This window comes from Mobula birostris, chromosome 18 (genome assembly GCF_030028105.1).
Source record: "Mobula birostris isolate sMobBir1 chromosome 18, sMobBir1.hap1, whole genome shotgun sequence".
Lineage (NCBI taxonomy): Eukaryota > Metazoa > Chordata > Chondrichthyes > Myliobatiformes > Myliobatidae > Mobula > Mobula birostris.
This window is the reverse complement of record NC_092387.1, coordinates 59,916,493-59,935,212: the sequence shown is the minus strand read 5'-3', so window position 1 is coordinate 59,935,212 and position 18,720 is coordinate 59,916,493. Positions and strand designations below refer to the sequence as shown.

Genomic DNA, 18,720 nt, shown 5'->3' with positions numbered 1-18,720 from the left:
AAAATGTTCACTCCCAAGATGTATGTGTGTTGCAAATGGCCTCAGGTGTACTGACATGTGTAGACTGGCAGACTGTGAGAACCAGGCATCCACCTTAGAGAGTGTGGAAAGTTCAGATGAAGATGTGGAAGACTTGGAAAATTATTATGATTATTACTAGGTTATGAAAGTATGGAAAAGAGTATTTGATTAAATATATTCATTTTACAACTGAATGGGGCCTAGGTTATAGCCGTGTGGAACCCCACATTTGAATTATTGTACTGTAATTCTATATGCTATGACAAAAGCTTAAGATTGTTTTGATTTGATACACCAATATGAAAAATATCATGACATTGATAAGACTCCAGAAATCTCTCCAAATGAGGTTTTTTACCTTTTGGGGGGTGGGGTAACATTTTCTGCTGTACTGATGTTAATATGGAATATATACAAAAAGTGATTACTTATTTGAATTCCTGAATAAATTCTCTACAAATCCATGTAATTATATGTGTCCTAGAGTTTTTATTGACTTTTCCAAAATAAACAACAGACAAATATTTTTCTAAAAATGAAATGATTCACTCTACTGAAATTGGGCACTGTACTGCCAGTGCCACCAATGACATAGTTTTTAATGTAGAATTTTATAACAACATTTGATGAAAAGTGGTTGAACTCAGCTACCATTGTGACAAATTTCAATGTTGAGGGATCACTGATGACAAAATACCACTAGGTTGAATATATATGTTGTACTTTATATTGGCCACTTTTCAGAAATGCTTATTTTAGGGTAATGTTATAAGATGCATAATAGCACACATAAAGCTACCACTGGTGTAATGCTATCACATATTTTCTAACTCTAGAGATGTGTGCCTTGCCAAAAATCACTATGAGCATTTTTCCCCTTAGATGGTACCGACCAACCCTACTGGCTCATGGACATAGCTGTTTTACATAGCGTAGATCGGAGGTTGGCAACCAATTAATTATTAGTTGAAAGTTTACTAACTGGTTAAGGAAAATATATTTTGTCAGCCTATTAATGTACATATATACCTCATGTGTGAATTTAAAAAATGGCCTAACTAAATTAATGGAAATCTTTTGCTTTCTTAGCTTGTAAAATATAATTGATCAGACAATTTAGACTAAATAAATTGAATTATATGCAGTGTGATGCTGACCATATGTGTATATTTAATACAATACATGAATTAAAAAAGATGTACATTCATTTACCCACTTAACAGTCATTGCAAAAATAATTCATTCTCCAAAGAGCTTCAAGATGTGGCATGATAAGATACGATATGAACACAGGATTTTTAGAATTAATTTTTATTGCAAAGTGGAATATAATTTTATCTCAGTTCCTCATAAAGTATTCACTTTATATGTAATCTGAAATTGCTACATAAGGAATTTCAAGGTTAATTATTTAATATATAATTTAACATGATATAATATTTAAGATTGATTACAAAGATACCTTTCACATACTGCATCAGCTAATGCTGTTGTCTTTCCAGCTGTTAATGCATTCTTTTAAAAAAATAAATCTATATTAGTTTTTTTAAACTACATGCTTTAACAGTAGTCATTCTTTAAATTTCCAAGAAAGATGCAAATTATGCCAATGTAAATGTTGCATATTTGTGCATATTCATTTACATGGTATCTTTCATAATGCAACACTTAAGAAGTACATTTTACCCACTTACAAGGATAAAGGCAGTAAATGTTGTGAAATCTTACAATACTTGAAATTCTGCTATGAGAGATGGTCTTGAAATAATGCTGTGACTGTGTAATTAGAGTATGAACTATAAGTATCTAATGAGGATCCAAACAGCCTAAACATAGTAAAGTAAGAAAAACAGTAGTGTTTTGATCTTTAATTGTACCCATTTTTCCACAATCCCCAGTATTTTATTACTTTATGGCAGATGTTACTATATCTAACTTGTATTCATGACATATGTCAAATTAGCCAAAATTGTACCCTTTCCATTTTATTGAAATTGTACTCCAGACGTACATTAATGTCATTTATTTTCATATTCATTACTGAAGGACTTTATTAATGTTGCCTAAAGGGCTTGTGTCATGGTGTAATCTGTTAAATTTATTTTGTAAGGAATTCCAAATGGACACAACAGAAATATGTGGAACCCCATGAACATGTAGTAGTTTTAAAGTTGTGATGCATGAGTCTATTTTTGGCTTTCATGGACCCCAGTCGTTGGGAGAAGACTGCACACACTGGATGGAGTTTTCAGTCATTACTGGGCACAGAAAGATGCATTAAATTGGGGATGAAAAGAAACTTAAGATCCAGTTGATTATAAGCACCATGGGAATGTGTAATGGCTTTCCTCAATCCCTATTCCCTGCAGAATTTGGAATGAGATGGGTTAGACATGCATGTTTTCATATCTTCTTTGAACTTATTATACAATGGGTTATCCAAGAAAATCTGATACAACATGATGTGCAAGTTATGAGTGTGGGTAAACCACAACATAATAGTACCTGGGAAAATAGAAGCTAAGCACAAGATGCATAAGTGACAAAATTCTCCCTTAATAAAATCATTGATAATCTTCCAAATTAAAAGTTTATAGGTTCAACTTCTGCATCAAAATTAAATCACATAACCTGAGACGGCACTACTACAGAGAAGTATTGAGGAAATGTTGCCATGTCAGAGACGTGACCCTTTGGATGAACAGTGAAATTGAGCCTAGCCATGGATGTTATAATTCCCCTTTCTTTTAAAAACAATCTCATTCAAATTCTCCATCAGCTTTAATTATCAAATATAATTTTTATAGTCATATTATAAAAACATGCTGTTGGAAATCATTTAATTTCTCAAACAAGAATAAATTCTGTTCCAAGGCATAAAAAAATGACATGACATAGTTCAATTCCTACAGTTTAAAAAAAATGGATTATCAGAGTTTCATTTAGATGAAATTTATGATTGTGTGGTATAATATTCAACCTACTAACATAATACAAGACAAAGGAAACTTACCTGAAGGAAACATTCATTTCAAACTATTATCCTGAATATGGATCTCAAGTCAAGTCACTTTTTATTGTCATTTCGACCGTTGCTGCTGGTACAGTACACAGTAAAAACGAGACAACGTTTTTCAGGACCATGGTGCTACATGAAACAATACAAAACTTCCCGTTTCTACCTCCTACCCAAGATCCACAAACCTGCCTGTACTGGCCAACCTATTGTCTCAGCTTGCTCCTGCCCCACCGAACTCATCTCTGCATACCTCGACACTGTTTTATCACCCCTTGTTCAATCCCTTCCGACCTATGTTCGTGACACTTCTCACGCTCTTAAACTTTTCGATGATTTTAAGTTCCCTGGCCCCCACCGCTTTATTTTCACCATGGATGCCCAGTCCTTATATACTTCCATCCCCCATCAGGAAGGTCTTAAAGCTCTACGCTTCTTTTTGGATCCCAGACCTAATCAGTTCCCCTCTACCACCACTCTGCTCCGTCTAGCGGAATTAGTTCTTACTCTTAATAATTTCTCCTTTGGCTCCTCCCACTTCCTCCAAACTAAAGGTGTAGCTATGGGCACCCGTATGGATCCTAGCTGTGCCTGCCTTTTTGTTGGGTTTGTGGAACAATCTATGTTCCGTGCCTATTCTGGTATCTGTCCCCCACTTTTCCTTCGCTACATCCATGACTGCATTGGCGCTGCTTCCTGCACGCATGCAGAATTCGTTGACTTTATTAACTTTGCCTCCAACTTTCACCCTGCCCTCAAGTTTACCTGGTCCATTTCCGACACCTCCCTCCCCTTTCTAGATCTTTCTGTCTCTGTCTCTGGAGACAGCTTATCCACTGATGTCTACTATAAGCCTACTGACTCTCACAGCTATCTGGACTATTCCTCTTCTCACCCTGTCTCTTGCAAAAACGCCATCCCCTTCTCGCAATTCCTCCGTCTCCGCCGCATCTGCTCTCAGGATGAGGCTTTTCATTCTAGGACGAGGGAGATGTCTTCCTTTTTTAAAGAAAGGGGCTTCCCTTCCTCCACTATCAACTCTGCTCTTAAACGCATCTCCCCCATTTCACGTACATCTGCTCTCACTCCATCCTCTCGCCACCCCACTAGGAATAGGGTTCCCCTGGTCCTCACCTACCACCCCACCAGCCTCCGGGTCCAACATATTATTCTCCGTAACTTCCGCCACCTCCAACAGGATCCCACCACTAAGCACATCTTTCCCTCCCCACCTCTCTCTGCATTCCGCAGGGATCGCTCCCTACACAACTCCCTTGTCCATTCGTCCCCCCCATCCCTCCCCACTGATCTCCCTCCTGGCACTTATCCGTGTAAGCGGAACAAGTGCTACACGTGCCCTTACACTTCCTCCCTTACCACCATTCAGGGCCCCAAACAGTCCTTCCAGGTGAGGCAACACTTCACCTGTGAGTCGACTGGGGTGATATACTGCGTCCGGTGCTCCCGATGTGGCCTTTTATATATTGGCGAGACCCGACGCAGACTGGGAGACCGCTTTGCTGAACATCTACGCTCTGTCTGCCAGAGAAAGCAGGATCTCCCAGTGGCCACACATTTTAATTCCACATCCCATTCCTATTTTGACATGTCCATCCACGGCCTCCTCTACTGTAAAGATGAGGCCACACTCAGGTTGGAGGAACAACACCTTATATTCTGTCTGGGTAGCCTCCAACCTGATGGCATGAACATCGACTTATCTGGCTTCCGCTAAGGCCCCACCTCCCCCTCGTATCCCATCTGTTACTCATTTTTATGCACACATTCTTTCTCTCACTCTCCTTTTTCTTCCTCTGTCCCTCTGAATATGCCTCTTGCCCATCCTCTGGGTCCCCCCCCCCCTTGTCTTTCTTCCCGGACCTCCTGTCCCATGATCGTCTCGTATCCCCTTTTGCCAATCACCTGTCCAGCTCTTGGCTCTATCCCTCCCCCTCCTGTCTTCTCCTATCATTTTGGATCTCCCCCTCCCCCTCCAACTTTCAAATCCCTTACTCACTCTTCCTTCAGTTAGTCCTGACGAAGGGTCTTGGCCTGAAACGTCGACTGCACCTCTTCCTAGAGATGCTGCCTGGCCTGCTGCGTTCACCAGCAACTTTGATGTGTGTTGCTTGAATTTCCAGCATCTGCAGAATTCCTGTTGTTTACAGAATAAATAGTGCAGATTTTGACCTTTTGCCCTCTTATTTCCATTGTTTCATATTAATATATTTTCTGTAACAAGAGCATGTAGCTTTCATTGTCCTTGTCATTTCACTGTTACTACATGCAAACTTGCACTCCTTCAGAATTTACCCTTGAGCTTCACCATTGGCAGCTTTGCTTTAAGCTGTCTGAATCCCAAAAAGCCAGTTTGAAAACTTAGCTTTGAATGAGCTTTAGTGATGTGACCTAATATGTCAGCATTTGGGTGATGTAAGTTGTTTGTTTGATGCCCTGGTGAAGTGGTGTGTAATGTTAATTTCTTCATTAAAAGCATTACTGTATATTAATGTTGCTGTTTTGTTGGACTAATCAGTTTCTGCACCACTATTTTCCATGGAACTATCTCTTAATAAGCTTTGTAATTAAAAAAACTCTTCTAAAGAATAATATCCAATCTCTTTATTTAACTGTGAAAGACATTGACCTAATTTGAAATGGATGCCATTATTTCAGCTTGAACAAACAGTGGTTGTCACAGAGGCCAAAATTGTCTGTAGTCTTCTTGCGTTCAGATATCAAAAAATATATAGAGTTACTTATGCTTAGAACTTTGACTGAAGCTCCATATTCATTGCATGAAATATGAATACATAAGCTCTTTAAAGGGAGTTGTAAATGAGGCAAACTATTCATGATAGATTAGTATAACCTAGATGGACAAGCACTGTCCTGGAATCTGAATCATTGGGTGGAAAGGTGTGAAAGTAAGGTGATCAAGAAAACTGAACTGAAAGCAAGCCAGGTGTCTCCAATTTGGGGGAGGTGAAGGGAGGGGAGAGGATCAGAGACTGGAGCACATGCTTAGTGTCCAGTTCTGCCGTGACATTGTTGATAGATCAGTGAGTCACCAAGTTCAGGGATCAAGAATGAATAGGGCTTGATGTTCAGAATGCGTACAGCTGAGTTTTGTACAGGTTTAGGTTTGTAGACAAAGGGAGGTGATTAGAATAATTCAATGTGAGGTTAAAAAAACCCTAGATGCATATTTCAGTAGCGGGTAAACTGAATAAGTTTTGACTTCTCGTATTAATAGCTATGTTGAGTGATATTAGGCTCTAGCAAATGATAGCAAATTGACACTTTAATTTGTCTGTTTTCTGTGTCATTTAGAATGTCAAAAAACAGTTGGTTTATTATCTGCTGTTGAGTGAAAGAGTTTAATGATAATATTTTCCATTAGTTTGAAAAGTCAAGGCTGCAAATTTAGATTTAATGGTATTTAATCTGGTTAATGTGATAATCCAGCACTTTGATCTAAACCTTTGAGATTTGACACTAGTGTCTGAATTGAGGTGTCATTATTCCACTGTTTTCCTAATGAATTCTTAAGGATGAACTGTGATATTTGCTGAAGCCTCACAACATGAAAGGTGAGAACGCTGAGAAATGCCTGTAGCCATGCAGTGCTAGTTTGGTGGTAGCTAAAAGACACAATTTGTTTTATCTTTTCCCCCCCCCCCCTTCCTTCTCTCCCTTTTTAATATTGACAGGTCCCATCTGTACTGCAAACTGTTGAATGACAAATGAATGCGCTTGTTGAACTTCTGCTGGTATGTGAGTCATGCATAAAAGGGCAGGTTATAATGAGAAAATGCATATCTGAGCAAGCATCAGGGGATGCTGGCTTCTGCCCTCATTTGTCGCCACACCCATGCTCATTTGACAGACTGCTTGTAATTGTCATCCACTAGCAGTGGGACAGCTGGCTGACTTGTCATTTTATATCTGAAGGTCTGTTACTGACGGGTGTCGGTTTCAGAGACTGGGATTAGGTTTGTTTTGTTCAGTTATCACTTTAGACAGGATTGTCAAGTGTGAATAGATTATATCTGTGATGACTTCTTGAATCCATTTCATAGCTGCAGGTGGACAAGATAGTTTTATTTCATTTTCCCAAATCTAATGCTGTGGCAGGCATTTGTATTTGTTTATTTCAAAGAAACACAAAAATAGGTTTAGATAAGATAAACCATTTTATTCAAGCATTAACTGTGAAGTATACTGAATTTCCCAGTTATTATAAATAAAAATTAGGATTGACTTTTAGAAGGAACATTTCCTAAAAGCAGAATTAAGTATTTTCTTTGTCAGAATTTTGTAGAACAGAGATCTTGCCTATTGCTATTTCATTTTCCAGTCTCAGTTTCTATGTTGTAAGCTGCTCTCTGCCAGTTGCTGGTATTCCATGTGAAGTAACTTTGGCCAGTGCAGTTCTACTTCCATTGTGACAGGAATGACCATAACTCTTTATTAAATCAATGCTAAACTCCGATAATATGGCGCTTATGGGATTCTGATGGTGTTGAACTAGCAAATATCCTGGGTTATTGGATACTATTAATACCCAAACTTGCTTTTATCTCACTTTCTTACATATTACACAGTAGCATAATAAGTTTCCCAGTGCACATGATGGGACCAGGAAATAAACATGCTTCCTAGATCCCAGCTCCAACCACAAACCTACCCACATTCCAAGCTCTCGAGTTCTGGATTCCAACCCTGGTTCTGGCCACACATCCACATGGATCTCAGAACAAGCAGATACTGAATTATCCTAGTTTTACTCCTTTCTCTGTTGGGGAAGGTGCAAGAATGGCTGGTGTGAACTTTCATTTTGTTGTAGGAAAGGATGTTATTCTGAGATGGGTGTTTCAGTCATATTAGGAAAGATTAAATAGTCTAGTTTGTTCTAGAAGTCCTAGACTGAGATCAGCAATGTGTGTGTGTTGCAAAAGCAGTAATATTTCAATACCTTCCCACTCACCTGGTCTTGCCTATCACCTGCCAACTTGTACTCCTTCTCCTAACCCACCTCTTATTCTGACCTCTACATCTTTCCTCTCCAGTAATGATGAAGGCTCTCTGTCTGAAGTGGTGACTGCTTATTCCTCTCCATAGATTCAGCATGAACGGTTGAGTTCCTCCACCATTTTGGAGTGTCTAAGACCAGAGGACACAGCCTCAAAATAGAGGGGTGTCCATTTAGAACAGAGATGAGGAGGAATTTCTTTAGCCAGAGAGTGGCAAATCTGTGGAATTTGTTACCACAGGCAGCCGTCGTGCCAAGTTTTTACGTATATTTCAGGCAGAGGTTAATAGATTCTTGATTGGTCAGGGCATGAAGGGATATGGGGAGGAGGGCAGGAGATTGAGGTTGAGAGGAAAAATGGAACAGCCACGATAAAATAGCGGAGCAGACTGGATGGGCCAAATGGGCTAATTCTGGTCCCACTGTACATCTTATATTTTGTGTATTGCTTTGGATGTTCCTGTATCTGCCGAATGTCTTATTTTTGAAGTAATATTGCTCCTGTTATAACAGACTTCAATTTCTGGCTGCAAATAGATATCAGTGAGTGATATTAACTAGCTAAAATCTATTAAATATATGTCTTTGTTCTGTCATATACTCAATTTATATAGTTGTGTTAGACAATTGTTTGTAAACAATAAATTGTTTTTTATTGTAGAAGAAAATCATGCACTTATATGTAAGTATACTGTTATTTTAAACATTACTGTAGAGTGATATAATTGATTAGATGCAAAATACAAGATGAGCACCTGTCACACTATCTATTAATATCCAAACACATTTTCGTTGGTCTAATTACCCAGCTTGAGCCAGGTTCCCTAAGTTGCTCTATGCATCACAAATGCAACATTTTTTGTAGAAGGGTTGTTTTGTTTTTAACTTGTTGTAATGTTGGTACATGAAATTCTCACATTTTATTATGTCTTATTTATTGTTCATTACCCACTTATTGAGTAAAAGTATACTTTGGAGAATGTAGGTATTTGTGTTTTTGAAGTGAGAATAATCTCTAACAAATAAACACAGCAAAAACAGCATAAATTTACATGATAAATAGGACACAAATAACAGTAAACATTATAAGAGTTCAGTTTATTCCATGTAAGAAAGAGATTTATGTAGAATTCATCTGTAACAGAAGTCAAGGACTAACAGGTGTGTACATAGGGTCTGACCTTTAGACAAAGCCTTTGAACACTTCACAAACGCCAGGAAGGACACCCACTGTGATTAGGGTGGCTGGGAGGAAAATGTTAAAAGTCATTATTTTAAAAAATTGTAATTAAGAGACTTTAGAATTGAATGGAAAGATGAAAAAGTGAAGTGGTTTTGGAAAAGAATTCCAGAGGGAGAACACAGTTGCTGAAAGATTGGCACCTGATGTTGAGCTGGAGGAGCAATTTAAGAATATTTTTAATAGCTTGGTTTTTTTAAAATACTGTGAAATTATAAGGCTTTTACCTTGAATTTCAAGACCTTTACTGTCTTGATATAAAATTAAAATATACATCTTCCTGTGCCAGTTTAAAGAAACACTTAGGTTTTCTTAAATCATCAATGTCCAGTACCAAGGCTTCTGCCAGTCACAGATACATGGAATAACAAGTGTATCCTACAGTATTTAAAATGTATTCTGGGGTTTGCAAGAAAATCATTATCAGTGGCTTCTAAGCATAACCTGGTCTGTATTCAAATCTATGTTCTACTGCACTTGCATGCTGGAATTTTTTATTAATCTGGTCCTGTTCTGGTTCTATTCAGTAACTTGTAAAATGACTATTGTTCTAATCAAATGATCTGATTTCATCTGGAGAAAAGTTATGATAGGAATGTTGCTCAAGTTAATTGCATGTCCAGTACTAGACCCAGCAATCACACACCATATGATTTGCACGTACACTAATTTTACTTTTAAAAAGAGCTTTTAGGAATCTGAAATGTTGCAGGTAAATTTTACCATACAATTAAATGGTGAAAACTGATGTTTAATCTCAAAATGATAGGCTGTATTACAAGTTTATATAAATCTCATGCATACTGGTGTTCATCAGTTTGTCGATTATGTAACCCTTAGGTTGGGCTAGCGGCTTACTCTGGAGGGAGACAGCCTCTGGCCTGGCCAAACTTAAGAAATTTTGTTTGGATGGATGCTGTGTCATGTGTTCCCCTGTTACAAATCAGTTCCACGAAATAACAAACAGTACACTATGCAATTAAACGACTGAGCTTTTTAATTCTTATTTTGACTATGGGGACTAAAGAAACAAAGAAGGAAAAGGGCCCATTCTCTAATGGGCAACGTTGGAGCTCAAGGTTTCCCCGGCTGTTCGTTCTCCATCGATTGTTTTTTTTTCCCCCTCTGGCGTTGACTCCTGACCCCATTCCAAGTCCACTCCATCCTGCAGACTACGACTTCCCCATTCTGGCATCTTCTCTTTCCATCTTCCGCCAAACAAAAGCCCATGAAACTTCCTCTTGGGTCCACAAGGCAGAAAATCATGCCTCTCATTGGACGGCGCACATTCCAAAGCCCCCATTATCTCTACTCATAACCCAAACACCGCTGCTACAGAGAAACCATTACATTAGCAGTGAAACCTTATAGAGCGTTACAATTATAAATGCAGTATTTTATATTTGTATAAATGATTATGCAGAATTTTAAGTTCCGTAATTTGCATGGTTTGTACATCTCCCCCCCGCTCCCCATGACTGTATAGGTTTCCTTTGAATGCTCCAGTTTCCTTCCACATTCCAAAGACACATGTTGTGGGCATGCTATGCCAGAACATGGTGACACTTGCTGGCTGACCCCAGCACATACTCAGACTATGTCGGTTGTTGATGCATTTTACTGTATGTTTCGATATACGTGTAACAAATAAAGCTAAAACCTCTTTAATCTTGAGCATAGTGGTCCATTGAAACTAGACCAAGCATTTATTTCATAAGTCTGAAATATCTGTAACTCTTTCATGGAACATTTATACTGTACATGAACAATGATGGTTTCCTTGCAGGTTAGCAAAAGGGTTTATTGAAATATTTAAGTTTTTCCCAATGGCTTTGAAGATTAATGTTGTTTCTGATATGAAAATGAGCCAGAGTAGTCCTAACTTTGAGGTGGGGTGCATCACTAAAGTAGTGGCAAGAAACTGCAGGCACATCTTAGTGTAAGGATACTTTGGAGAGGTCAAACACTGTTTTTCCCCATTCGCTATCATTATCCATTGCTATTGTGGCTATCGCATAAAAGGGTTCATACGTGGCTGATATATATATATATATATATATATATATATATATATATATATATATATATACACACACCATATTGAAGGAAAAGTTGTAGCCATGTCTAATCATAAATTTTTTAAAAAGAGGAAGTCGGAGGGAAAATTATGAAATCATAAATTAAAAGCATTGTAAGTTGCAGCTATGGTTGGATACGCTTCAACATGAATTAGTTGTGCAGTTTTCAATGCTTATATCATAATGCAATTTTTTCTGCAGGTTTATTTTCTCAATGCTAAGGGTTGGCAATAAGACAAACGTATTTTAAAATAATGTATCAGTGCAATTCTTTTACTTTGACTGGTTTCCTCCATCAAATCTGCATTAAATCATTCCGCTACAGGCTTTCTTCAGAATCCATTCTACACTTTGTGATATCCTATCAAACAAAACTCGTAAATGCAGTAAGTCAAGCCCTGCTAGTTGAACAAAAAATATTGCCTCTCCATTTAATGTCTGCCAATTTATTTGGCAAATTTCAGTGTTCTAATTATTTTGAGTCTGTAAAAAATTGTGACCTTTTGCGTGAGGGTAAGAGAAACTATTAAAACACAGTGAATTTATGCAATGTAATTTTGTTACTTTGCGGAATATTCTTGCAAAATCAGCAGTCGCGACAATTGTACCTGCCCCTCTGGGTTCCAGTAAAATGACAAATGTTTGTATTATGGCTTGCATTTACGTCTTGACATTTACACACCGAGATACTATACATAACTAGTAAATGCATGAATGAATTCATATGCACATGGAATAGACAAAAATTTTAGTTCTTAGAAAGAAAACAAGCATATTTGGATCCCTTTCACAACTACATAATGTGGAAATATGCTGAATAGAGCAAGAACAATCCACCCAGTGATGAAAAGAAATCAGATACAAGTGCGTCATTGTTTATGGATCAAACATAACTGAGAGATTCACCAAATTAGTTTAAATGCTGTGGGGAGGAAAGTAATTTGAAAGGAAGAATAGTATCACAGTGCAGAAGTGATTCTCTAAGTGGGTCACCATTTAGGATGATTGTTTAGCGGTGATGTTTATTTAGGTTGGGCTACTGAACTTGTGGTGGATCTTTGTTAACAGTTAAGTTGAAATTGTCTCAGAATGTATATCCATAGCCAGCAGAATATTGAACAAAACCAAAACCAAGTTGATTCTATGAAAAGAAGTGAAAGCTTCAGGATGTAACTTACTTTAAAAGAAAGCATTTAACTTTTTGTCACCCACATGAAATTATAAGTCTTAAAAAATTTTGCTATGATTTGTAATAATTCTCCGATTAATAATTAGTAGTCATGTTGGATTAGCAGCTGTATCGTCATCAGTCTAAGATTATCAAGAAATGGTGAATAAGTTGTTGGAGACAATGGTTATACCAGTGTGTGCATCTAATATTATCTCTTTACCAGCTATCATTTTGGTAATCTTTAGGGCATTATTAATGTTGAATTGTTTGATATTGACTTTGGTCCCTTGCTCCCAATTGGGTATTACATTATACAATAAAAAATTGGCTGGAGTATGGTTGTTCTATCTTTAATTACTGTCCTAATAAGTCTTGACAATTAGTGCTTACTTGATGCTGAGCATTGTAATATGTCCCTATCTACACCCCGAATCTTGAAATTCTACTTCCCATTCGCATTCCAACATGTCAGTCCATGGCCTCCTCTACTGCCATGATGAGGCCTCCGGGTGCTCCGGTTTCCTCCCACAGTCCAAAGACATACTGGTTAGTAGGTTAATTGGTCATTGTAAAGTGTCTTGTAATTAGGCTAGGGTTAAATAGATTGGTTGCTAGGCATTGCAGCTGTTTGGGTGGGAAGAGCCTGTCCCATACTGTATCTCTAGATAAAATAAAATTTAAAAAAATAAAATCCTAGATTATGGCAAACCTGGCTTTTTGTATTTCTTCAAAATAAAATGGTCAATCTATACCAAAAAAGGAATAAATTGACACTAATGGCCAAATCAACAAGATTATTCTTAGGATTGCATGGTAACATTTTTATCACACAATATGTAATTTTTCTAAATGTATTTGTATACTAATATTCTTGCTCTCATAATGATCATAATAATAATAGATTCTTTGATAAAACTACTTCCTTGATTTTCTATACTGTTACCATCTCATCCCTGTATTATAATGGATTTTGAAAATGTTATTATATGTAGTCACTCCGTCTATAATTCATACTCACAAATGTGTACCTTGATTTTTGTAAGGTGCCAGTACCTTTTTCCTCTCTCCACACTTCTTCTTCAGCTTCAAACTGCTTTCAACAATTGCCAGCACATTGCAATCATACATGTTTGATCCAATCAATAACTTCCTGTTGGTCTGCAGGATGTAGTTGAAAATATGAAAGTGATAAGAAGAATTGAGAGTATGTGCACATGGAACGTGCAATAATTTTGTATTTTTCATGATTTCAGCATTCTCTAAAGTCAGAGAAGAAATTTGGAAATGCAATGCTGTTATGGTATGTGAAGCATGTTGTTCAAAATGAGATCCCTCAAGCAACAATGGATAATAACCAGATAATGCATTTTAAAGCTGTTGGTTGAGGTATAAATATTACTTGAATAACTCCCAAGTGCAAACTTGCCAATTTCAGCCAAAGAGCTAGGCCACCAAGGTTGGCAGAAATTTTAAGCAGAAGAGTTGCAGTTGTTTCAGCATGAGATGCTTTTGTAAATTTGAATTACGATATGATTTTTAGTTAGATTTGATTCAATTTAATATCCTGGTACTTTAGATAATGATTTTGACAGTGTTAGTGCTGGAAAATTGAGGGAGCGGGCAAATGAGATCATGGGCATTCAACTATAGTGCATTAATATCAATATTTTTTGCCTAAATTTTCTTTTTTTTTTAAAATGGATGTTATAACTTTTAAATAGTTACTGTTGATGTTCAAGTAACAGAGGCATTTGGAGCAGGAATAGACCTTTCAGGTCTTCAAGCCAGCTTTGCTTTTCAGTAAAATGATTGCTCAATCTGTCCTCTTACCTCTTTGCACCTTTTGAGTTAAAACATTTATCAACCTTCCAAAGTATATTCAGTGATTTGGCTTCCACTATATTTTGTGATAGAGAATTATGCAGTCTATCATCCTCTGAATGTCTCATCTTAGTCCTAAATGTGATATATCCTGACACTGCAAAACCCCTTGTTCTAAACCATCCTCACCAATGAGGTAAAACATTGAACAAAGTAAATATATTATCAAAGTACATATGTTACCAAATACTATCCTGAGATTCATTTTCTTGCAGGAAATCACTGTTGAACAAAGAAGTACAATAGAATCAATGAAAAACTATACACAAAAAACTATGCAATTACAAAAGGGAACAAGTAATAATACATACATTAATAAATAATACCAAGAATAAGTTGTGGAGTCCTTGAAAGTGAATCCATAGGTGGAGTTTGATGGTCATTTCAGTGTTGTGTTGAGTGAAGATGTCCACACTGGTTCAGGAGCCTAATGGTTGAAGAGTAATAACTGTTCCTGAACCTGGTGGGGTGGGATCTCTTGGCTCCTGTACCTTCTTCCTGCTGGTAGCAGCATGTGTAGGGACGGGGTTCATATTCTGGAGATGGAAAGAACAACCAGAAGACAGGAGAAGAGAAATGCCAGGAGAAATGCAGCCATGGTTGCCACCACTACCACACGTCTCACCTGCAATAGAGCTTGTGGGTCCAGGATAGGACTGTATAGTCATCAAAGATCTCACCGTTAAAGGAGTGAACGTCGGCATCGGATTTCGATGGACAACCGAAGAAGGAAAGAAGCAGGAAGAAGAGAGCATGGCCTGGATGGTGGGGCCCTTGATGTTGGATGCTGCTTTTTGTGACAGCGCTCTTTGTAGATATGCACAATGGTGGGGGAGCTTTTCCAGTATGAACTGGGCTGTATCCATCACTTTTTGCAGGTTTTTCTGTTCCATACCAAACCATAATGCAATAGTCAGGATACTCTCCACTGTGCATCTATAGAAGTTAGACGAAGTTTCAGATGATATGCCAAATCTGTGCAAACTTCTAAGAAAGTAGAAGCGCTGCTGTGCTTTCTTTGAAATAACATTTATGTGCTGGTCCCATGACCGAACCTTTGATATATAGAAACATAGAAACATAGAAAATAGGTGCAGGAGTAGGCCATTCGGCCCTTCGAGCCTGCACCGCCATTTATTATGATCATGGCTGATCATCCAACTCAGACCCCCGCCCCAGCCTTCCCTCCATACCCCCTGATCCCCGTAGCCACAAGGGCCATATCTAACTCCCTCTTAAATATAGCCAATGTACTGGCTTCAACTGCTTCCTGTGGCAGAGAATTCCACAGATTCACCACTCTCTGAGTGAAGAAGTTTTTCCTAATCTCGGTCCTAAAAGGCTTCCCCTTTATCCTCAAACTGTGACCCCTTGTTCTGGACTTCCCCAACATCGGGAACAATCTTCCTGCATCTAGCCTGTCCAATCCCTTTAGGATTTTATACGTTTCAATCAGATTCCTCCCTCAATCTTCTAAATTCCAACGAGTACAAGCCCAGTTCATCCAGTCTTTCTTCATATGATAACACCCAGGAATTGAAAATTATATGCTTAGCCTGTTCACCTTTGATTCCCTAATGAGCACTGGCTCATTGACCCCCAATTTCTTCCTCCTGAAATCAATAATAATTTCTTTGGCTTTGTTGACATTGAGTGGTGCCATAACAGCCTCATTCAATCAGATTTTCAATCTCTCTCCTCTTTGATTCATAACCATCTTTGATTCAGCCAACAACAGTGGTTGTCAGCAAGCATAAATATGCTTCTGGAGCTGTACTTAGCCTCACAGTTATAAGTATAATGCAAGTAGACCAGGTGGATAATCGTACAGCTTTGTGGCGCACCTGTGTTGCTGGTGATTGTGGAGATATTGTTTCCAATCCATAATTACTGGGGTGTGTAAGTGAGGAAATTGAGGATACAGTCACACAAGGAAGTATTGAGTCCTAGGTCTTGGAGTTTATTGATTAGTTTTGAGGGGATGGTGGTGTTGAATGCTGAGCATTCGGATGTATGCATCTTCACTGTCCAGATGTTCCAAACTGAGTGGGGAGCCAATGAAATGGCATTTGCTGTTAACCTGTTGTGAGGGTAGGCATATCGAAGCAGATCCAAGTCACTTCTCAGGTAGAAGTTGATATGCTTCATGACCAACATCTCAAAGCACTTCATCATAGTGAATGCAAATGCTGCTGGACGATATTCATTGAGGCAGGTTACCATGTCCTTCTTGGCCACCAGTATGATAAAAGCCTACTTGAAGCAGGTGGGTTCCTCAGACTGTCAGAACAAGTTGTTAAAGATGTCAATAAACACTCCAGCCAGTTGATTAGCACAGGTCTTCAGTACTTGACCAGGTATCCATTCATGGCCGGATGCTTTCCGTGGTTCACCATCCTGAAGAATGCTCTCACATTCCCTGAGACTGAAATTACAGGGTCTTCAGGGCATATGGGAGTTTGTGAAGGTTTTGTCAGTCAGTGCGAGCTTAAAAGGCATTGAGCTCATTTGGGAGAAAAACCGTATTGTCGTTGATGTCATCTGGTTATGTTGCACTAATCTAGTCTTCCTAACCCTGTCTGAGGCTTGTATATGACCATATTAAAACCTTGAATTTCTTAAAGAAAGCTTAAATAGCACAGTAATGTTTCATAAAGTGCTGAGCAACTAGGGAGCTTATACTCAGAATATGACTTGTAACTCTGAAGTCCTGAGGCAAAAGCAGACAACATGGCATTCAAGCTCTGTTGATTAAAAATTATCATGTGACATAGCAGTGCCCAAGATAGTTTCAGTTTCAACCTGTAATAATTTACTGAGTTCGTGGAGCTTGCATGAATTTGAAATGTTTTTCTTACCTTTCGGCAGGTCAAGCAGCATCTATGGAGGGGAATAATTAGTCAACATGTTGAGCCCAACCCCTTCATCAAGATAGGAAAGGAAGAAAGAAGACAGAATGTGGGAGGGGGTGGTGGAGGCAGTTGATAGGCAGTTGATAGGCAGTGAGGACAAAGGAAAGGGGTAAGAGGGAGCCAGAATGGAGAATGAAATTTAATTTCTCCTCCATTTTTCTCTTTTTCCAGTTCTCCTTTTCCATTTTCTCCAGTTCCTCAAGCACTTTGTGTGTTGATCTGAATTTCCAGCATATGCAGAATGTCTTGTGTTTATGCCAGTTTTCTGTATTTTACATGTGCAAATGTATTTGCTATTATTAAGTGGTCTCTTTGCTGCTATTAATGATTGGAAGTTGAATAGTAACATACTTAAACAGGACTGATTTAACTCCTGAATGAAAATTCTAAACAGAATTAATTGGTGCTATATATAATTTTTTTTACATACAATTTCTGAAGGTATCTCATGTCGGTATTTAGAAAATATTTTAAATTTCAAAAGATACTGATTGCTGTTGTGACATAGCTCCATTGGTTTGGCACAGCCTATTGTACATCATCTGATCCCCCACCTTTGTTACATCTAGCTTTCTTGCAGAGTGATGATTGCTTAGTGACAATATGGTGGAGCTCTTTTTGAGGTATTAAAAACCGTTTTAACCACTGATTGTAATTAAGACCAGCAAATTCTGCATACATGAAAACTTTTACCTAGTACCTCTTTTATTTAAAAAAAAACTATGGATCAGTTCCACCAGATGCCTTCACATATTGGGCCATCATGTTGCTTTCAGAGGCCTTTAATAAGTGACTAGAGTCATACTAACTGTCCAGATGTGCTGCACATGATGGAATTTTGAATTGCAGAAAAGAGGGAAGTTTTTTTCTTGGCAATTAATGTATTTACATCTCTTTCCATCAGGAACATCTATCCTGCAAGAAGTACATTACAGATGTTGTAACTGAGACCTATGTGCATCCAGAGGTATCGAAGGATGCCGAAGAGAAGCAAAAAATCAGAAAGAAGGCGAAGAAACTTCGAGCTCGCATGAACTCGAGGTAATGTCAATATGATACTGTTATCTTTCTTCTAGAGAAAAAACAAATTGGCTCTTCTTCTTTCAAAAAGTCTGAAGTTATTTGTTTCCTGGGTTATCTTAAAAAATATACTGATTAGCCTAATTTATAGCCACTTTCTGTGATTGGAAAAGAAAACTGAAAATCGATCTAGAGCCCTTGCTTTCACCTGTTAAGAGCTTTTCTCGTAATTGGCTGCCAGCGCCTGGCTGAAACTACAGCTTCTTCCAGGGTGCCTTTGTATGTTTAAATATGTGTAAACCATGCCTATTTTTCTTTCTAGCTATTGATTTTTAAATGAAGTATC

The 18,720-nt window shown here is 38.0% G+C and overlaps 1 protein-coding gene across 6 annotated transcripts in view; it reads left to right on the top strand.

Moving 5' to 3' along the window:
• Positions 1 to 18,720, top strand: part of scaper (S-phase cyclin A-associated protein in the ER) — a 351,667-nt gene that overhangs the window by 119,466 nt on the left and 213,481 nt on the right. For all 6 annotated transcript variants that reach the window (XM_072282778.1, XM_072282779.1, XM_072282777.1 and 3 more), the window contains one exon: positions 18,259 to 18,395. In XM_072282778.1, coding sequence (XP_072138879.1) covers positions 18,259 to 18,395 — 137 coding nt within the window. The remainder of the gene's footprint in view (positions 1 to 18,258; positions 18,396 to 18,720) is intronic.